Source organism: Hemiscyllium ocellatum, chromosome 3 (genome assembly GCF_020745735.1).
Source record: "Hemiscyllium ocellatum isolate sHemOce1 chromosome 3, sHemOce1.pat.X.cur, whole genome shotgun sequence".
NCBI lineage: Eukaryota > Metazoa > Chordata > Chondrichthyes > Orectolobiformes > Hemiscylliidae > Hemiscyllium > Hemiscyllium ocellatum.
Genome location: NC_083403.1, coordinates 75,814,003 through 75,837,523, shown reverse-complemented (window position 1 = coordinate 75,837,523; position 23,521 = coordinate 75,814,003). Strand labels below are relative to the sequence as shown.

The 23,521-nt window shown below is 39.8% G+C and overlaps 1 protein-coding gene across 1 annotated transcript in view; it reads right to left on the bottom strand.

Moving 5' to 3' along the window:
• The window catches only part of rspo3 (R-spondin 3), a 106,003-nt gene that overhangs the window by 68,515 nt on the left and 13,967 nt on the right, over positions 1–23,521 (bottom strand). The window contains exons 2-4 of the mRNA XM_060821212.1: positions 12,967–13,158; positions 8,649–8,798; positions 2,754–2,951 (exon numbers count right to left, since the gene is read on the bottom strand). Coding sequence (XP_060677195.1) covers positions 2,754–2,951; positions 8,649–8,798; positions 12,967–13,158 — 540 coding nt within the window. The remainder of the gene's footprint in view (positions 1–2,753; positions 2,952–8,648; positions 8,799–12,966; positions 13,159–23,521) is intronic.

Sequence of the window (23,521 nt, the reverse complement as noted above, 5' to 3'; positions counted from 1 at the left end):
TCCTCAATCTCTATTCCTACAATTTCTCACTTTCTTGATATGTCTAGGAATTCATTCCTAACTGCGGTGTTTCCACTCCATGAATTCTCCCTCTCCTCAATCACTCCTTCCTCATGGTCTCTCCCTGCCTGTGATCTCTCCTTCTCCATGGTTCTCTACACCCAAGGTCTTCCTGACAGTCCCTTCCTTCCTGGGATCTTTCTATCCATGAAATCTCCCCCTTTCCATGATTCCCCTCCCCCATGATCTCACCAACTTTGCTATCTCTTCTTCCCTGCGGTAATTCTCTGCCTCCTAGATCTCTGTCCCTCTGATCTCACCCATTCATTGAACATACTAAATTCTAACAAGGCTCACCTGGGTTGATGGAGAAAGGTGGTCCATTGGTTAGACAATCCAAATCCAGGCAAAGATGTCTCAGAACAAGAGGAAAGCCATTTAGGCTTTGGAAGTCACTACTCAAGAGAGCAGCATGAGCTGAGTCATCGAGCAACTTCAAGCCAGTGATTAATAGATTTCTAGATTTTAAAGTTATCAATGTACCTCCTCCTAGACCCTTCCTCTGGCATATTCTCTCCTATCATAATCTCTCACTCTCTGTGATCTCTCACTCCTGAAGTCTCTCCTTCCTCCACCATCTACCCATAATCTTTTCTTTACTCTGATCTCTCCTTCCTCTTGGTTTCTTCCTTCCTGCTGGTTTTCCTTCCTCACAGTCTCCTTTCCCACAATCTCTCTTCTTCTCCACAATCTCTCCCTTCCTGTGATCTCTTGTCACAATCACTCCTTCTCAATGATCTCCTTGCCTGAATTCTCTCCCTTCCTATGAATGCTGATTACCACCCGGTCTCTTCCATTCCCTCCTACCCCATATCCTCGAGAGCCTGCTCCTCTGCTTTCTCCCTCCTTGTTTGTCGCCACAATCTGAGCAACCCCAGCATTCCATGACATTCTCCAATTGTTACGAATTACTTTCAAGAACATTCCTTCCAAGTAAGCAGTTTTCCAGTCTTTCAAAGGCTGCTGGGGCAGGAAATGAAATAAAAAGTTCTATAAATGTGATCCTCCCAATAAATTCAACACCAACTGCACCCTCTCAGTAGTTCCAAGTACTCTTGCTGTAGATGTAGCTTCCCATAAACATTGGGGCCATAAATGTAAATAGATTGCCAGCATTAAAGGATCACCTTTTCGTACAATTTTCTTTAAAATATTTCATACTTAACTACAATAATAAACCTTACATTACATAGTTTGATCTGTATTAAAGTAGTATAAAAGCTAAATATCTTCAATTTTATAAAGGAATGTGTTGCCAGTTTCAGATCCCCTTTCTGAAAGTGAGTTGCCCTGTATGCTGTTGGCACTGGATCCACTGATCAATATAATCATGTTGACACACAACCTAATCAGAGGTCCTTGAGATTGCCGCCATACATTCATAATAATATTTATCTGAATATGGAACTAAGTTCACTATCTCACAGCTCCCCCCATCCTCCTCCTAGGACCTAATTGGAGATAGTGCTAACCATGCAATGGCTCAGATTTGAAATTCTTTTTGCCAACTAGCTGCTTTTCTTATGCATATGCTGATATTAGATGTGCCTCAGGCATACCTTTCCTTCCAAAGGTTGTTAGCAAGATTATTTTTCTTTCTTTATTCAGTAACGGGATGAGGGCATTACTTGATAGACAGCATTTATTGTCCATCCCCAATGGCCTAGAGGGCAGTTAAGTGTAAACCACATTGCTGTGGGTCTAGTATCACATGTAGACCCGACCAGGTGAGGATGGGAGTTTCCTTCCTTCAAGGATATCAGTTATATCAGGTGGGTTTTTCCTGACGATCAACAATGGATTCCTGGGTCATCATTATACTCTTAAATCCCAATTTTTAAAAATTAAATTTAAATTCCATCAACTGCCTTCATGGAATTTGAACCTGGGTCCCCAAAACTCTGGATTAACAGTACTAGTGATACCATGTCTAGGCCATTGTCTCCCCTATAGTATAAGCCATTAGCTAACAAAAAAGTTTCCAACTTTTATAACACAACACCCCAAAAATGGAAGTCAGGTAACAGTGTATTCCCCCCTTAGAAAGTATACTTAGATGTTCCCTTCTGCATTAATTCTCAGGAAATCACCTTTCAATTGCTGCTCCAAGTCTCATTTTAAGAAAGAAATAAGATACTGGAATGCAACAACACCACCCTGAATTAACTGAATAAAGCAAAGTATGATAAGGTTATTCACAGAAGCACAATGTAAGTAGACTGCTTCTAGAAAACCGTTTGCTCCCAGTGCACTGATGTGACATATGTTATTGATTGCTAGTAGCTAGCAATTTGTTGGTTACGGCAGCTTTTTATAGTCACTTCAGATCTTGTAAAGCCTACTTCGACAAGATTTCTACTTTGTGTAATATCGCACACATGTTTGCCATAAGTCTAAGATGACATGGTCTTTCATTAACAAATGTACAGCAAGATTTGCATTCAAATTTAAAAGTGTAATAATTACAAGTTATTCAAATTAAAAAGTGATGGTTACTTTCTTAGTTAAGTACTAGGTAGTATCATATGCAATCCTGCCAATAATCACTGCCAACAGCATTGGTACCATACATCATAGACTCAGTTATTTCAGACATTTGTTGCTGTAATGTTGTAAGATTATGGAGTTAGTTATTTCAGTAGCCCACTGTCCCTCTGTGGGAGCCGGACTAACCCATGTCGAGACACTCTTACCTTTTTCTCCTGCTGGGCATCGTTTTCTCTGCACAATACATTTTCTTGTCTCTGTGATTTTTGGACAGGGGTTCCCTTGTGCTGAAGGAAACTGCACAATATCTCGCTTCCTTGACTCATTGCCTCTCCGGAAACCACATGTCTTCCCTTGTTTTGTGCAGGGACCCCATGCAGTCCACTCACTTACTTCACAGTGCACTGTAAAGGAATGAGTAAAATTAATCATGATATTAATTACTTATTTTTGGAAATTATCTCTTTACCCCTCCTCTCATGCAGGTCCTGATTTATGCTTTAGATGTAATGGATATCTTCACTGGGAACCTTACATCCGGTACCGAAGACTATTCAACTGAAGATTCAGCTTTTCCATGTGTGTACTTTTTTTTTATCAGGCATGGCTGAAGAGTGATGACAGAGCATTCTGTCCACCCTACCCCATTGTACCAGCTTCTTTCAATTATTTGCCCATACTGTCAGCTCAAAGTGTGGTCATCCAACTTGACTCAGACCAGGAATTTTACTGTTCAGCTCTGCATTAAACATTAAAATTACCTGAATTATTAGGCACCTCTAGGAGACCAATCTGATGTTCACTTCTGCCTGGGTTTTAATAGGAACAAGGAGTGATTTATAATTTTGCCCTGCTGTTGAATATACATGGAATAGGTTTTCACTGACCAAGATCTTCTAAGTGCAAAGGCAATTGCTTTAAAGCTTAATTCTGTACAAAATGGAAATCCAGGGAAAGCATAGCCAGTCAGGTAGCATCTGAGGAGCAGGAGATTCTGATCAAGATCCCATTGTAATCTGAGGTAACCTTCTTCGCTGTCCACTGCACCTCCAATTTTGGTGTCATCAGCAAACTTATCATTTGTATAAATGATGAAATGTAGTGGACCCAGCACTGATCCTTGTGGCACTACATCAGGAATGAAGGGCTTATGTCCAAAATGTTGATTCTCCTGCTCCTTGATTGCTGCCTGACCAACTGTGCTTTTCCAGTGCTATACTCTTCAACTCTGATCGCCAGTATCTGCAGTTCTCGTTTCTCCTAAACAGAAATCCTGCCTTAGGTGGAAAGCCAAAACTAATGGGTTTTTACAGTCAGTGGTTGTGCAGCAAGCAACATAATCCTCTAAATACTCAGACAAAACTCTGCCAATGGGGAACAGCACTGTAGGATTAATACTTTGTTTAGGTTTGGGAAGTGAAGTGTGTTTTGATCACAACCTGTAACCTATATTATCATGTGCGGTGAAATGAAGCAGCATAACCATCAAGATTGTCTCTCTAAATGCTTGTATTGTCTGCCTTTGTTCAGATTAAGGAAGTATACAACAGTATCCATTCAGGTTACAATGAAATATTATTACACCCAGAACTGTGCTGTTGCTTTAAAAGACCTTGTGCAGTTTGAAGTGACTCCCAGATAAAAAGAGATCAACTAATGCAATTGAACTTAAGAAATATATTTATGACAGAAATGAATTGTAAAACATCAGTGAGGTGCCTGGTATGAAAACGATATGGCTAGGATGTTTCAAGTGGCGGAATTTTCCCAACAAACCAAATGGCTCTACAGCCATCCCCTGCTCAAAGGGGAGTTAATTGCCTAAGGTCAATACTTCAGGTGAGGACGAAATGGTGCCAAACTTGATCGAGTTTTTTGAAGAAGTAACAAAGAGGATTGATGAGGGCAGAGTTGGAGATGTGATCTCTATGGACTTCAGTAAGGCGTTCGACACGGTTCGCCATGGGACACTGGTGAGCAAGGTTAGATCTCATGGAATACAGGGAGAACTCACCATTTGGATACAGAACTGGCTGAAGGTAGTGGTAGTGGAGGGTTGTTTTTCAGACTGGAGGCCTGTGACCAGTGGAGTGCCACAAGGATCGGTGCTGGGTCCACTACTTTTCATCATTTAGAGAAATGATTTGGATGTGAGCATAAGATGTATAGTTAGTAAGTTTGCTGATGACACCAAAATTGGAGGTGTAGTAGACAGTGAAGAAGGTTATCTCAGATTACAAAGGGATCTTGATCAGATGGGCCAATAGGCTGAGGAGTGGCAGATGGAGTTTGAGGTGCTGCATTTTGGGAAAGCAAATCTTAGCTGGACTTAATACACTTGATGGGAAGGTCCTAGAAAGTGTGGTGAACAAAGAGACCTTGGAATGCAGGTTCGTAGCTCCTTGAAAGCGGAGTCGCAGGTAGATAGGATAGTGAAGAAGGTGTTTGGTATGCTTTCCTTTATTGGTCAGAGTGTTGAGTACAGGAATTGGGAGGTCATGTTGCGGCAGTACTTGACATTGATTAGGTCACAGTTGGAATATTGCATGCAATTCTGGTCTCCTTCCTATCGGAAAGATGTTGTGAAACTTGAAGAGGTTCAGAAAAGCTTTACAAGGATGTTGCCAGGGTTGGAGGATTTGAGCTATATGGAGAGGTTGAATAGGCTGGGGCTGATTTCCCTGGAGCGTGGAAGGCTGAGAGGTGACCTTATACAGGTTTATAAAATCATGAGGGGCATGGATAGGATAAATAGACAAAGTTTTTTCCCTGGGGTGGGGGAGTCCAGAACTAGAGGGCATAGGTTTAGGGTGAGAGGGGAAAGATATAAAAGAGACCTCAGGGGCAACTTTTTCACTCAGAGGGTGGTACGTATGGAATGAGCTGCAAGAGGAAGTGGTGGAGGCTGGTACAAATTGTAGCATTTAAAAGGCATCTGAATAAGAAGGGTTTGAATTGATATGGGCCGGGATCTGGCAGGTGGAACTAGATTGGGTTGGGAAACCTGGTTGGCATGGACGAGTTGGACCAAAGATCTACATGCTATAGATCTGTATGACTCTATGACATGGGTTCAAATCCATATGCTAGAAGATAAAGTTGGAATTCAATGCAATCTAGAATTAAAATCTAATCTAATTATAATCATGGCTGATTATCATAAAAAAACAATTTCCAGTTTACTAATGTGCTTTAGAGAAGGTAATCTGCTGTTTTACCAGGTCTGGCCTGGAATGAGGGTCTTAACTGCCTCCTGAAATGGCCAAGAATGGCAATTCTAGACGAGTAAGAAGTGTTGGCTTTATCAGCAAAACCCACACCTCATGAAAGAATAACAAACGGCTAATATGAGGAGGTTTGAAGCTGGGTCACAGAGGATGGAGATTGAGGGTTAAAGGTTTTGAGATTGAGGTTTCCTACGTACACCTCATGGGGGGGTGTTGCCTCTTTTGGCCAAAAGCATGTCCCAAAGAAATCCGCTATACTTTCTTGATAGCAGCCCACCCAGTAAAAGCTGACGGATTACTCATGTGGCATGGGCCACCCCCTGGAGTGGCAGAGGTGAGGTACCTAAAGCTAAAAGGTCGGTGGGCCACCTGATGCCCCACCCCACCTGTGAACTGGAAGCACGACTGAGGCAGGCAGGTTTACAACTCACACATCGAATTTTATGAGAGCACCCTCCACCCAACTCAAACTCTCAGGTGGAAGACTGTAAAATTTTTCTCAATGTTACAGTGATATTGAACAGTTCACTTCTAATGTCAGGAGCAAGATATTTATCAGAGCTGATTGAGGATCTTCACTGTTGGTTTATATTGGTGCTGCAAAGGTCCTCCGGGAATGGTCGTGAGAGGCGCATTGGAGGAGGTAGGCTCAGCTCTTAGCTGGTCTTGATTAGTCCCAAAACGTTTGCATCTAAAAGCCAGCTTTCTGAATTATTAGGCAAAGTCCATGTGCACTAATGTAAAAGGGGCTTTATTCTAACTTTTGCAAATCCAAGATTCTGAGGGGGGCTTGACAGGGCAGATGTTGAGAAAATGTTTCGACTGGTATGGGAGTCTCAAACTGGGGTACAAAAGTTACAGAATAAAGGAGCACTCATTTAAAAATGTGATCTGAAGGAATTTCTTTTCCCAGGGCGTAGAGAGTGTCAGGAATTCTCTCGCCCAGAAAGTTTTGACAGATCGAGCTCTGAAAGTATTCAAGATAAAGCTGTCTTTTTTTAAAAAACTTATAAATTGAGGCAATGAGGAGCTGGCATGAAAGAGGATTTGAAGTCTTGGGCAGATCATCTGTGGCAGGTGGGGTGGGGCAGGCTTGAGGGGCTGAATGGCCTACCCCTGCTCCTATCTCTTGTGTTTTGATGTTCTTATTCAAAAGCCTTGATCACAACACAGTTTGTGAAAAGGAAAGTGTGCTTGATTGTGCAGTGCAAACATCCTGCTGTTTCTGGACAGTTAGTTCATACGCTTACCAAGTCTGAAATATGTGATGTATTACTCGGATTGAGTCGAAAAGATTTCAACTGTAGAAAAGAATGCTCAACATTAAAAAGTTACAGAGGCAGTTATATTCACAAAAATTGAAAGGAAAGTAATTCCTATTTTTAAAAGCTAATCATGAACTTTGGCATTTAAGCAATTTAATAGAAACTGTTTATTCTAATGGTGTCAGATTCTTATATTGTGCAACATAGAATTCTGTTTTCTGTTAGATGCAGTGTACTTGAAAGAAAAAAGGTAGCTTTAATTAATGTTTCCCAATCCTCTCCACAATGGAGTATTCCTTGTGTAATATAATTGGTAGAGATTGATTGCCTGATTTCTGATCAACTCACTTTTACACTGTATTGTGTCAGGTCCAGGATGCTAAACTTGATGGACATGGGTGTTTTTGTAATCTCACAATTTTTGGATTCCATCAGTTTATATTCTTTTCTTTGCTCAAATTTAATTTTCCTGTTTGCTTTTATCCTTACTTTTCCATGATTTTCCCATTATTTTCTTTAATCTGGATATTATCTACTATTTTCCTTTGTACACTGATTTCTACTATTTCATCAATATTTTTCTTTGCTTTTTCTTTCCTTTATTTTATCAATTTAGTTCACAAATAAAACAATGTGTCACAATGTGCAATTTCATACAGGCAGCCATTCATTTCCATTGGTTCTAAACAGTACAATATTGGAGAAAAATTTATTGTTCGTACACTTAAATCTGAATACATTTCCATCAATTTGAGGTAATAATTCTGTATTCTACTGCAAATGAAGTATAACTTATGGTGCTGTCTTTCAAGTTTCCCTGCTATAGGAAAGGTGTTGTGAAACTTGACCGGGTAGAGAAAAGATCTACAACGACGTTATGGGGTTTGGAAGGTTTGACTTGTAGGGAGATGCTGAATATTTTCCCTGGAGGGTGGGGGGCTGAAAATTATAAAATTATGAGGAGCATGGATATGATAAATAGACAAGGTCTTTCTCGCAGGTTGGGGGAGTTCAAAACTAGAGGGCATAGGTTTAAATTGAGAGGGGAAAGATTTAAAAGGGACCAATCTGGCAACCTTCTCATTGCACAGAGTGGTGCGTATATGGAATGAGCTGTCAGAGGAAGTGGTGGAGGTTGATACAATTATAACATATCAATGGGAATATGAATAGGAAGGGTTCGGAGGTTTATGGCCCTAATGATAGCAAATCAGACTAGATTAATTTAGGGTATCTGATTGGCATGGATAAGTTGGACTAAAGGGTCTGTTCCCCTGCTGTACATCTCTATGATTCTAAATGAGAGGTTATACTGAAGGCTCATTTGATCTCTCAAGTAGAAAGCAGGGACATTACTCAGTGTCTTAGCCAATACTTATTTTACAACTTACTTTCCTAACACAAATTATTTGGTCACTATTGCACTGCTGTTTGTGGAACCATACTCTATACAAATTGGGTCAGTGCACTTCATGCAATAGTGATTGCACCTACAAAGTACTTCATTGGCTGTAGGACCCTTCAAGAAATGTTGATGGTATGTAATGCACTTGATACAAATCAGTCTTTTTTCTGTGTATAACTTAAGAAGTTAATAAAATGTTCTGACCTGCGGTAGTGCACTCCATTGTTTGATTATTTGGGGTAAACCCTTCAGGACAGATATCAAAACATCTTCCTTTATGCAAATAGAATCCTGGTTTGCATTTTGTACAAAAATTTCTGTTGAAGCAGGTGTCACAGTTGTCAGCTCTGCATCCTGAAACAGATTTTTTTTAAAAAATCAGTAAACAGGCTTTCCATTTTATGCAATTCATTTAGTGTAAAATTGAACATCAAGTTACACAATCTAACCAGAATAGACAGGAATGGGGAAGAAATCTGATTACATATTAAATTAATTTAACAAATTGCTTTAATGATAGTTGCAGTTAAACCAGTGAATGACCTGAAATAATTTAATAGCATGTAAATATGTAAAGACGGGATTTTACAATGGCCACTGTGACAGAGCCTGCTGTGCTAATGTGTGGTCTCAGCTTTCTTTACTGTTTGAAACATATTTACTGGCAGCACATTTTAAGAGATCATTTTGTTCCAAAATTTCACAAAGTTTGTGGATAATAAATATTACAATTGGCAATGCACTTTAAACATAACATTTTTATAAATATACAAAGTGACCACAGAGTACACAGTTTTGAGGTTTGAATTAGGTTTTAAATGAACAACCAGCAAGTTCCATTTTTTGGAATGTACTGGCTGCTGCATGCAAGTGTCATCTTGCCAGCAACATCTTGAAATGGATGATTCTCGACTTCAAATACAAATTAATGGAATACAGGGGTGAAAAAAGCACATTTACTGCTTGTAAACCCTGCAATGATAGCATACTTAAATTCGTATACACTTTATGATAACAGTAACATGTTTTATATATGTGGCTCAATTATAAAATTCCAATATCTCCCGATAGTCTTATCCCTCCTTATTTCTGTGACCTCCTTCAGCCTTTCAACTCTCAAAGGTACCTAACCTCCTCCAATCTTGGCATCCTGCATATCCCCACTTTTTGATGAATCATCTTAGGTGTGTGTACCTTTAAATGCCTAGAATGTATATTTTGGAATCCCCCCTTAAACTCTACCTTTCTTCTCCACCATAACATATCTTTGACCAAGCTTTTGGTCATCTGTCTTGATACTACTTAACATGGTTTTGTGCTGAATGTTATCTGGTAATGCTTCTGCGAAGTGCTTTGGGATGCTTTTATTTAGTCAAATGTGTTCTATAAATGCATATTATTGGTGTTATATACTAGAACATTACAGTCATGACTAAACTTCAGAAATTGCTGGAAAGCGCTATGGAATGTAATGAGGTCTTGAAAGACATTTTATAAGAACATGTCTTTATTTAGTCAAAGACAATTTTATGATTAGTGTATATTTGTAGACTTGCACCAAGTAGAAAGAGGAACAGGATTTTCTAGAATTAGCATTCCACCATAGAAAATACCAAATGGCCTCACTCTTCGAAGACCGCAATTTCCCCTCCAATGCCTTCCAGCGCAACTCCTCCACTACCTGCACCTCCACCCTTGAACCCCAACCCTGCCAACACAACAAGGATAGAAACCCCCATGCCCCCCCACACCACACCCCCATCCCCCGGTCCTCACTTTCCACCCCACCAACCTCCGCATACATCGCATCATCCTCAGCCACTTATACCACCTACGACCTAATGTATGGCACAACATTGTGGGCCAACGGGTCTGTTTGTGCTCAACTTTTCTATGTTCTATGTTCTAAACATATCTCACCACTGGGATATATTTCTTCCCTCCCCTATCAGCGTTTTGGAGAGACCATTCCCTCTGCGACTCCCTTGAGAGATCCACAACCACCACCAGCCCACACCCCACTCCCAGCATCTTCTCCTGCCACCATGAGAAATGCAAAGCCTGTGCCACACCTCCACCCCCTCACCTCTATCCAAGCCCTCAAAGGATCCTTCCAGAAATTTACCTGTACCTCCACTAATGTCATCTACTGTATCTGTTGCACCCAATGAGGTCTCCTCTATATCGGGGAGACAGGACACCAACTTGCAGATCATTTCAGAGAACATCTCTGGGACACCTGCACCAACCAACCCCACCGCCCCATGGCTGAGCACTTCAACACCCCCTCCCACTCCAGCAAGGACATGCAGGTCCTCGCCCTCCCCCATCACCAAATCCTAACCACTCGATGCCTGGAGGAAGAATGCCTCATCTTCTGCCTTGGGACCCTGCAACCACATGGGAGTAATGTGGATTTCACCAATGTCCTCGTTTCCCCTCCCCCCACCTTACCCCAGTCCCAAGCCTCCAAGTTGGCACCGCTCTGTTGACCTGTTCGTCGTCTTTCCCATCTATCTGCCTCACCCTCCCTCCGACCTATCACCTTCTCCCCCACCTTCATATGCCCATTGCATTCCCAGCTACCTTCCCCCCAAGACCCACCCACCCCCCTCCAATTTATCTCTCAATCTGCCGGCCCACAAGCCTCATTCCTGATAAGGGCTTATGCCTGAAACATCTATTCTCCTGGTCCGCAGATGCTACCTGACTTGCTGTGCTTTTGCAGCATCACACTTGCAACTCTGATCTCCAGCATCTGCAGTCCTCACTTTTTCCCTCTGCCTCATTCGCTGCCAAGAATTCAAAAGCTTCAAATCTTGAGATACATTGGAGTAGAAGCTGAAGGCAAGAAGCCAAGTTCATTGCTTAAACCGGATGACTGGGTAAAGTGGGCATTTGAAGTTATTGTATTCAATTACAAACAATTTTCCTTTCCATGTAGAGCTGTTCACATCAGGATTTGTTTTTATTAGAAGCAAGCCGTTTACATTTCCAGTTGCAATAGTACTATCTAACATGTAGAGAGCTTAGAAAATCCTGATGATAATTACAGATTATTTCTTGTTAATTTAATTAATCCTCCAATGTAATCATTATAATAATGTAGTGTCCTGACAGTAGTTCCTTGCAAGAATAGTGATATAACTTTATTAGATCATCACATAATTGATTCTGAAATTGTAGCTTAATCTTGGAGTTCACAATGTAATTACAAATGAATTAAGTTTTTCTCTCATTGTTAAATCTGCTACCTAAATGCCAGATTACTATGTTGCAGTTGACCTCAAACAAAGAAATACCTTAATAAATTTAATTAATATAGTGGAACAAAATCTAAAATCACATGTATGCATATTAAATTATGGAGCTGAAGCTTTTGTCTTCATTCCCTCCATGTGTCTATCTGTGGTACTTTGTCATACAGTCTAGAAATCCTGAGACCCCAGTTTCTACTTAAATTGTTATCGAAACACATTTAATTACTTATGAAGATTTTATTGCCAGACAATACAATAGGATTGAAATTGAGACTGGTGCAACATAATTGGTGCAAGTAGAAATTTAAATCAAAGTTCTTAACTCAGATTTGTATCTAATAAACTCTGTAAATAGAATGCAAAGTGAATATCAGCTGAGAATGAGATTCAGAACCAATGTTCAGAAAGCCGAAACTTTCAGGAGAGTAGACTTTGGGCTGTTGGCTGACAAACGTGCAATATGGAGCCAGCTATATAAACTACAAAATTTCCAGATTGATCTCAATTTGTTAGCCAATCTCAGCCAGGCCAGATTAACATCTTTAGGCTAAGGAGAGAAACAAATCATCCCGGGTTCTCGAACCTGATAACTATCTAATGTTTTTTTTGGAAAATGTAGCTATGAACTTTGGATGAGAACATGATTGAACTTGTCTGTGATTCACCCATTGTTGTACAACTGCCAGTATTCATTCTGCTGGTTCACATTTCCCGAATGGGTCCGTTTAGTGAGTTATAGAAATCTGGTAATACCTGTTACCACTGCTTTTAACAGAAAATGAAGAAAAATAAATTCCAATAACCATTATTAAAATAAAATATAAGATATTTCAATTTCATACAAATGAACACTCTAATTAAAGAATATAATCCATTACTTTGAGGGAGATTTGTTTCTGTCAAGGTTAGTAGTGGCAGGGTTTACTTTTTTTTACATGAACATTATTTTCACAGATGTATTCACAGAATCTAGGGAGTGTGGCTTAGTGTTATCTAAATGTAGAGAATCTCAGCATCTTAACCTGAGGTTTTCAGCCAAGGTTTTGAAAGTACATATACTGAGGAATGCCCATAGAAATCGAACAAAAATAATGTTAGAATTTTCTTAATATTATTTAGATCTCAGTGATAAGTAAGCCTTTTGACTCAAGTATCGCTAGAAGATCAACAGTTATCTAATTTTTTAAGAAATGCTTTTAACATTGAAATAAACCATTATGTTAACTAACATAACATTAACCCTATGGATTTTGGACACTTACGTGTACATTTGTTCATTTCTGGTGCTCGGGATCCGTAGTATCCACTTGGACAGGAGGAGAGACAGACGCCAGTCTGTCTCATCCCATTTCTCTCCAGAAAGAAGAAGAGTCTAGGTTTACATGAGAGGCATCCATTATATTCAGAACATCGATCACACCCTTTGGGGCAACCTTGGCTCACGCTTGCATTGGCTGGTAGGAAACAACAACTGAGATTATCTAACAGACTATAACACTATATAAAGTTAAAAATGCACCGTGGGCGGCACGGTGGCAGAGTGGTTAGCACTGCTGCCCCACAGTGCCAGAGACCTGGGTCCAATTCCCGCCTTAGGTGACTCTCCGTGTGGAGTTTGCACATTCTCCCCGTGTCTGTGTGGGTTTCCTCCGGGTGCTCTGGTTTTCTCCCACAATTCAAAAATATGCTGGTTAGGTGAATTGGCCATGCTAAATTGCCCGTAGTGTTAGGTGAAGGGGTAAATGTAGGGGAATGGGTCTGGGTGGTTTGCACTTCGGCGGGTCGGCGTAGACTTGTTGGGCTGAAGGGCCTGTTTCCACACTGTAAGTAATCTAATCTACACAATTTTTCTGACTGACATTAATCTGTAACAGTTGATATTGGAAATAGTATTTTGGTAATGTAATAAGGTGATTATTAGTAGGTGTTTAGTATTGTCACTTTGGTCATTCTAGAATTTGTTGGCCTAGACTGCTAGTTAAGTCGTAAGATCATAAAAGAATTTTAAATGATGGGGTGGTCATTTGGCCCATGTAAATGCATTCATCTAGAAGCAGTTTGTAGTCCCCCTTGTGCACCATCCTGATATCTCTTAAAATGTTAACTGGCTTTCATTCCTTCAAAGCAATGGCACATTAAAAAGGAGGAAGACAGACAAAGGTAGAGACCACATGGTCAGTGAATTAAGTGAGAAAGAGATCTACACTGCTGTCTGACACAGCAGTGAATCGCACAGCAACTGCCTTTGCTGTTCAAGTATCTCTGGACATTGAATTGCATTTAAGAAAAATGGTCAGTTAAATGCGTTACTTCCAGAAGAGGTAGGAGGGCTAGGCAGATAGTGCAGCAGTCTCCTGTGGCTACCCCCATTTCAAACAAGTATGCTGTTTTGGACAATGTAGAGGATGATGGGCTCTCAGGGGAACAGCCAAGTTTCTGGTACTGGCTCTAATGTAATAAGGGGGACATTATGTTCTAAGTGATTGATTGTGACAGGGGACTTTCCAGTCAGAGGCACAGACAGATGTTTCTGTGGCCGACAGCAAGAAATCAGAATGGTGTGTTGCCTCCCTGGTGACAGGATGAAGGATATCTTGAAGAGAGTGCAGAATATTTTCGAAGGGGAGTGGGGCCAGCAGGATGTCATTGTACACATTGGAACTAATGATATAGGAAAAGAAAAGGGGGAGATTCTGAAGGGAGAATATAGGAAGTTAGGCAGGAATTTAAAAAAGGAGGTCCTCGAGAATAGTAATATCTGGATTATACCTGGTACTATGAGCTAGTGAAGGTCGGAATAGGAGGATAGAGCAGAAAAACGCATGGCTGAGGAGCTGGTGCATGGGAGAAGAGTTCACATTTTTGGATCATTGGAATCTCTTTTAGGGAAGAAGTGACTTACATAAGAAGGACAGACTGCATTTGAATTGAAGGGGGACTAATATACTGGCAGGGAGATTTGCTATAGGTCCTTTGGAGGATTTAAACTAGTAAGAAAGTGAGACAGTGAGGAACGGGATCAATCTGACACTGGTACAGTTGGGAAAAGGAGCAAGTCAGACAGTCAGGGCAAGGTAGGACTGATAAATTAAACTGCATTTATTTTTTGCCTAACAGGGAAGGCAGGTGAACTCAGGGCATGGTCAGGAACATAGGACTAGGACAGCATAGCAATTATAGAGACATGGCTCAGAAATGACCAGGACTAGCAGCTTAATGTTCCAGGATACAAATGCTACAGGAAGGATGGAAAGAGGAGCAAGAGAGGAAGGGGGAGTGGTGTTTTAGATAAGGGATAACATTATGCTGTACTTAGGGAGGATATTCCTGGGAATATGTCCAGGCAAGTTATTTGAGTGAAACTGAGAAATAAGAAAGGGTTGATCCCTATATTGGGATTGTACTATAGACTGGGGGTGGGGGTGTGGGGGGGTGGGGAGTCTATAGTACAAATTTGTAAGGAGATTTCAGTTATCTGTTAGAATAATAAGGTGGTTATGGTAAGATATTTTAATTTTTCAAACATAGACTGGGACAGCCATAGTGTTATGGTTTTAGATGTAGAGGTATTTGTTAAGGCTGTACAAGAACATTTTCTGATTCAATATATGGATGTACCTACCAGAGAAACCTGAGTACTCTTGGGAAATAAAGCAGGATAGGTGATTGATGTGTCAGTGGGGGATCATTTTGGGGCCAGTGACCATAATCCTATGGATGTTGTGAAACTTGAGAGGGTTCAGAAAGGCTTTGCAAGGATGTTGCTAGGGTTGGAGGGTTTGAGCTATAGGGAGAAGCTGAATAGGCTGGGGCTGTTTTCCCTGGAAAGTCAGAGGCTGTGGGGTGACCTTACAGAGGTTTATAAAATCATGTGGAGCCTCGCTAGGATAAATAGACAAGGTCTTTTCCCTGGGGTGGGGGAGTCAAGAACTAGAGGGCATTGGCTTTGGGTGAGAGGGGAAAGATTTAAAAAGACATCTAAAAGGCAACTTTTCATGCAGAGGGTGGTGCGTGTTTGGAATGAGCTGCCAGAGGAAGTGGTGGAGTCTGGTACAATTATAACATTTAAAAGACACCTGGATGGGTATATGAATAGGAAGGGATATAAGCAAGTGCTGGCAAATGGGACTAGATTAATTTAGGAAATCTGGTCAGCATGGACAAGTGTCTCAAACAGAAGTGTCTGTTTCTGTGCTGTACATCTCTATAACTCTATGATTTTGACTTAGAAGACATTACATTTGTTACCCATTCTTAAATGCACTTTAAATCATTTGAAGACTAATCTGATAGCATCACAAAATGTATCATTTACCAGTTTTAACCTGTTACCCCCTGTATTAAACAACAGAGGTTGAGGATTAGCGAGACAGAATCCAGGCATTCACCTTCATTTTATTCTTAAAATAAATTATTATACAATATGTGGATATATATGCAATGATAATGAAAAACAAAGTAAAATTGCATAATGATAACATCTTGTACAGAAAGACTACATGTTACATTCCCTCATTTTTAGTGTACATTAGCATTCCAAAAATTATTTTTTCCAATATTTCTCATAGTTTCTTTAGAGATTATTCCTTTCTTCATAAATGAATTGGATAGCTGGCCCCTGCTATTCAGTCATTTGAATGTTTGGATTTCTCCATTCTCCAGCATCTGATTTAAAACTGCAACATTGATTCTCAGTCCTTTTTCATTCACGTGATTTATTATTATCCCATAGTAAATTATTATCAATCTCGCACTCAATGGGCATTGCTGCTCAATCCATTTTTAGAATTTCTTCCATAATTCTGATCTACAGTATCAAGAGAATGAGATTTTATGCCATGGAGATACTTGTTACATCCCTTCTGAACATGTTATCTACCTCAGCTAAATGGCAACATTTACATCCACTCAAAGAAAAATGAAAACCCTCTTGCACTTGAGAACCCAATACAGAAATTTACGGAAGAATGGTTACCTGTAAGTTTCATATTTCTGGCTTCTTCCAGTGATGGAAATTTCAAAACACAATTCTCCATTTTTAATTTGTTAATGTTTTCCTTACCATAACATTATTTTCAGCTTGGGACTTTTCATAGTTATATTGAACTCTAAGACCACCATCTGGCAACGGCCTTTGTTTAGGTAATTCAGTTGTCCAATTAAATTTACAAGTCCTCCATTTCAGATTTGGAAATTGCTGCAATTTTTGTGAGCCCAATTTTGACTAATTGCAATAGGGCTAACATTTTCTAAAATAAGATTGTTGATCCAAAGCAACACATGATCCAGCCTCCAATCCAATTCACTTCCGAAACCTGACTACGAACTTTGAATTCTGCTCAAGCCTATTTATAACAATGGTTTCAAGTTCATTGATCCCATCCCACAAAACTCCATCTATGTACTTCATAAGGAAACCTGAAAGGAGCCCCCACTGGTGTCAATAGAACATGGCAAGGTCTGTTTTCACCTGGAAATAGTCCAATTTTAATCAGGTAGCTACTGAGAAGCACCAAACATTGGAAACATTATTCAGCTTTATTTAACTTCCAGGGTGAACCCATTGTAAATGATGCCTCTTTTGGAGAGCGAAGAAGCATGTTTCTGTTGAGTTGACCACTCTGCAGAAGCATAGTTTTAAACAGAGGGTGGTGGTGGAGGGTTGCTTTTCAGACTGGAGGCCAGTGACCAGTGGTGTGTCACAAGGATCATTGCTACGTCCATTGCTTTTCATCATTTATATAAATGATTTGGATTTGAACATAGGAGGTTTGGTTAATAAGTTTTCAGATGACACCAAAATTAGAGATGCAGTGGACAACGAAGAAGGTTACCTCAGAGTACAATGGGATCTTGATCAGATGACCCAATGGGCTGGGGAGTGGCAGAAGAATTTTAATTTAGATACATGTGAGGTGCTACATTTTGGAAAGGCATATCAGAGCAGGACATACACACTTAATGGTAAGGTCCTAGGGAGTGTTGCTGAACAAAGACACCTTGGAGTGCAGGTTCATAGTTCCTTGAAAGTAGAGTTGCAGGTAGATAGGATAGTGAAGAAGGCATTTGGGATGCTTTCCTTTATTGATCAGAACATTGAGTCTAGAAGTTGGGAGGTCATGTTGCGGCTATACAGGACATTGGTTAGGCCACTTTTGGAATATGTGTGCAATTCTGGTCTTCCATCTATTGGAAGGATGTTGTGAAACTTGAAAGGGTTCAGAAAAGGTTTATAAGGATGTTGCAAAGGTTGGAGGATTTGAGCTGTAGGGAGAAGCTGAATAGGCTGGGGCTGTTTTTCCCTGGAGTTTTGGAGTTGAGGAGTGACCTTATAGAGGTTTATAAAATCATGAGGAGCATGGTTAGGTTAAATAGAAAAAGTTTTTTCCTGGGGTGAGGGAGTCCAGAATTAGAGGGCATAGGTTTAGGGTGAGAGGGGAAAGATGTAAAAGGGACCTAAGCGGCATCTCCTTCACACAGAGTGTTGTTCGTGTATGGAATGAGCCACCAGAGGAAGTGGTGGAGGCTGGTTCAATTGCAACATTTAAAAGGCATCTGGGTGAGAATATGAAGGGTTTAGAGGGACATGGGCCAAATGCTGGCAGGTAGAACAAGATTAGGTTGGGATATCTGATCGGCATGGACCAAATTGGACCGAAGGGTCTGTTTCCATACTTTACATCTCTGTGACTAATGACTCTATGACAGAGTTATAAGTGCAGAGCAGGCTATTCAATCCTTTGAGTTTGCTCTGCCATTCAGTGGCTGATCCAAGAATCCTCAACTCCACTTTCCTGTCTTTCTCCCAAAATGCTTGATTCCATTAATGATTAAAAATATCTTTATTTTGGACTTTAATGCACTTAGAGACCCAATCTTGACAGCCTATGTGGCATAGAAGTCCACCGATTTAGTATTGGCTGAGAGAAAAATATTCCTCCTCATCTGTGTATTAACTGGGTGTTCTCTTACTCTGATATTATATCCTCTGGTCTTAGACTCTCCTACAAGGCAAAACAACCTCACGTTATCTATCCTGTCAGGTGTCTTAAGAATATGATCTGCTTTAATAAGATATCCTCTCATTCTTCTAAACTCCAATGAGTGCAACCCCAACCTATTCAACCTCACTTCATAGAAAAGTCCCTCCATTCCAGGAATCAACCAAGTGAACTATCACTGAACTTTTTAAAAAGGCAATACATCTCTTCTTACTTAAAGGACTAAAACTGTTCACAGTATGCCAGTTGTCGTCTAACTAATGTCTTGAATAGTGTTAGCAAAACCTCCCTATTTTTACATTCTATCCTATTTGAAATAAAAATCAACATTCTATTTGCTGTTCTTCTTACCTGCTGAACTTGGATGCTAACTTTTTATGATTCATGCATGAAGACCTCCAACTGACTCTACACTGCAGTTTGATGTTAAAAATCACACAACACCAAGTTATAGTCCAACAGGTTTAATTGGAAGCACACTAGCTTTCGGAGCGATGCTCCTTCATCAGGTGATAGTGGAGGGCTCGATCATAACGCAGAATTTATAGCAAAAATTTACAGTGTGGTGTAACTGAAATTATACATTGAAAAATTGATTGTCTGTTGAGCCTTTCATCTGTTAGAATACAGTGATAGTTTCACTTCTTTCATGTGTAAATCACAAAACCTTTTCTTAAAAGTTGCATTCTCAGGTTAGCTGTTAACAATGGTGCTAGCTAGACAATATGTTGAAGGTGTTGGCCCCCTGTTTGATGTAATCTTTCCCCATTTAAATAATATTCAACTATCCCATTCTCCCTGCCAAAGTGAATAACCTCTTATTTTCCCACATTATATTCTATCTGCCATGTTTTCGCCCACTCACTCAACCTGTCTATAACTCTTCACAGTCTCTTTGTACCATTCTTACTATTTGCCTTCTTCTATATTTTTGAGACATCTGCCAACTTGAATATAGTGCATTCACTCTCTTCAACCTAGTCATAGTAAATAATTGTGGATCCAGCACTGATTCCTGTGGTACTTAACTAGTTACAGGTTGCCATCCTTAAAATGCCCTTTTACCCCACCTCTTTGTCTTCAGTTAGGTAACCAATTATCTATTCATACTAATATACTAACACTCTTCTGTAAACCAACAATCCTGCCAACTGAGCTAAACCAATTCCCACAACCTTTAATTTATTAATAACATTACCTTAAATATATTCATAACAATCTTGTATATCACCATAAGATGCTTTGATTCTTACATGCTGAAAAGTCAAAATTTCTTCTTATTTATTTCATAACATAGACCTCAAATAGTGGATATTAGCTTCATGTTATTTTTGTTATTGCTTCTAACACTTGATTTTTTTTGTAATTTCGATTTTTAAAAATTTTTAATTCATTCATGGAACTCATGCACGGTAACCATTTATAATTCATCACTAACTTCTCATGTGCCACTTGTACGTTACTTGCTATTTATCAGCCCAAGCCTGGATGCTGTGCAGGCTTTGGTGCATGCAGGCACACACTGTCAATAATTTGAAAAGTTGTAAACTGATCTGAATAATATTCAATCATCAGCAAACAATCCAATTTCTGATCTCCCATTGGAGGGAAAGTTATTGATGAAGCAACTAAACAAAATTAGGGCTAAGATACTACCCTGAGAAACTCATTCAGTTAAGGGATGTCCTAAGGTTGAGATAATTGGCCTCCAAAACCAACACCCATCTTCCTTTGTCGTAGGTACAACTCCAGACACTGAAGAGCTCTATTCATCCCCAAACTTAGTAAATGGTTTAATAACCAGGCAGCATAGCTTTGAGGTAAGGTACAAGAGGTGTAGAGGAGCTTTGAGGATTTGCTTTTGACCCAAAGGATTTTGGGTATTTGGAACTTACTGCCTAAAAATGTTGGCAGAAACAGGAACCATCAAGATATTTAAGAATTATTTGGATGAACACTTGAAACACCACAGCATGCAATCTATGGGGGCAAGTGCTTGAAAATGGAGATGAGCTGACGTATGTTGACCAGCATGGATTTGATGGGCCAAAGGGCTTCTGTCTGTGTTGTTAAAAACTCAATGACTCCTAATTCCCACTGATTTTGATCTTAGTTGGTCCTGCTAGATGCCTCACTGGGTTAAATACTGCCATGATGTCAAGGGTAGTCACTCTCACCTCTGGAATTCAGCTCTTCTGTCAATGTTTGGTCCAAGATGACCCTGGCAAAACCCAAATTGATATTAGTGACCAATACCTTGGGTTGTCACAATGGATACTACTTCAGTTACATTGCAAAAGATTAAGAGTAAACTGATGGGCCAATAATTTATCCAGTAAGCTCTTTGTTAACACTAGTTTGCCTGGATTGGACTGAAGTTGTGGTGTTGACTTTTACATTATATGAGAACTATTAGCACTGTTCATTACATAAGTATCAGCAAGATCAGCTTGGCGCAGCAGCAGCAGTGCTCTACAAACCCAGATTGTTGTTACAGATATTCTTCTATCTTAGCTTTTCTCCATGGCCATCTGGAGAAGACTTCAAGTATGCTACACTCTCTTCAAATGTTGATTGAAAAGAGCTCTCCATTGCAAAGAGCAAATGATGCATTTCCTTCACAGCCCTCGATACTTCAATCATTTTAAAATATTTCAATTCTTGCTTCCCTAAACCACTTCTGCACTAGGCAAATTCCAAGTGCAGTACAGTAATAGTTAATACAGTGCTAATAAAATTATTTTTAATTGGGGATTATGATAGTTAAACTGGACTCACCACACAATTGCAGTGGCTACAAGGGCAAGGTCAGTGGTTAGGAATACTGCAGCGAGTAACTCACCTCCTGACACCCAAAAGCCTGTCCACCATCTACAAGGCACATGTTAGCAGTGTGATGGAATATTCCCCACTTGCCTGGATGAGTGCCACTCCAACAATACTCAAGAAGCTTGACACCATCCAGGACAAAGCAGTCTACTTTGCTGGCACTGCATCCATAAGCATCCACTTTCTCCACTACCGATGCTCAGTGGCAGCTGTGTGTACTAGATACACTTCAGAAATTCACAAAGTTCTTCAGACAGCACCTTCCAAAACCTGACCACTTTGATCTAGAAGGACAAGGGCAACAGATATTTGGAATACCACCACCTCCAAGTTCCCTCCAAGCCACTCATCATCTTGATTTTGAAACGTATCGATGTTCCTTCATTGATGCTGGGTCAAAATTCTGGAATTCCCTCCCTAATGTCATTGTCAGTCAACCCACAGCAGGTGGACTACAGCAGTTCAAGATGGCAGCTCAGGAACATTTTCTCAAGGGCAACTAGGGATGGTCAATAAATGCTCCACTAGCCACCAATGCCCACATCCCATAAAATGAAGAAATTTTTAAAAAATTTTCATTGCTTTAATCAATGTAGGAACTTATGGTAATCAGTTTGGTATATCATACTCCCTTTGGGAAGATACAGTAAAGCCCTATCTCCTGTAATTAAATGGTTTTAATTAAATGTTAGCTGAACCTCAATTAGCCTAATCAACTCAGGTTCATTTTGGTGTATCACACTCCACATCAGAAAACTCAACAGTGCAAGCACATGCATGCACTGACATTGTAATTGTCGGTGCAATTAATTCTGAAGCAGAGATCTTTAATACTACAATGTTGATGTTGTTGGGGTTTGTAGTATTTGCTCTATTCAATGCATTTAATAATTTCATAACGTTTCATGGATTGGATTGAATGGGCTGATGACTGTCATGTATCTTGGATAGTGTCATAGAAGCAGGCTGATAGAGATAACTATTTGCCAATTTTGGCTGAAGATGATTGCTGTCTTGGCTTTTGCACTCACATGTTGGATTCCATCAACATTGAGAATGGGGATGTTTATTGATCCTCCTCCTTCTGTTGGTTACTTAACTGTCCATAATCAGTCACAACTGCATGTGGTAAGACAGCAGAGCTTTGATCTATTTCATTGGTTTTGAGAACAATTATCTGTTCTCAAGGTATAATCCAATTTAAGCTCTGTACAAAATGATCATGCTTTGTATTCTACTGTACTGGTTGCAAAGTTCAACTTCCTGTTAGTGCTGTTGTTAACTGCTTTCCATTGGTTGCGTTTGTTTACCACTGAATCTAAGATTTTCCTGCTCCTTGGATGCTGCCTGACCTGCTGTGCTTTTCCAACACCACTCTAATCTTGACTCTGATCTCCAGCATCTGCAGCCCTAACTTTTGCCTAAGATTTCCCATGTCTGTTGCTATTTTTTTCCTTCCAATTGTATAGGTAAATGTTTGATTTAATTTTTACATTTAAGATTTCATTGCCAAGCATTGAATGCAGGCCATGAACAACAACAGGAACTTGCATTCATATATCATATTTAATATAGAACCATGTGTCAAAATGCTTCAGAACAGCAATATCAAAGATGAGTACTTTGCCATATTATATAATAAAGCAGGTAATCAGAAGTTTTGTTAAAGAAATATGTTTTACTTAATCAAAGAAAAAGGCATCCTGGAAATGGGGAGGGTATTAGAGAAGAAGGAAGAATTTCTAGAGTTTAGCTTTGTAAAAATATGGTTAGATTGTTATATTATTGTGTTATTCATAAAAAGGGACTAGTTGTTCTTAGAATTTACATTAGGGTTGCCACATTTTTTCTGCTGCATTACAGTCAAATAACAACATATCAAGTCTATCAGCCACCAGCCACACTGAAAGATGCAAGCAATATACCTGATAGTGTTCCAACGTTTTGAATCAAAAGTGTAATTACCTATACCATGAGAACCAGAAGA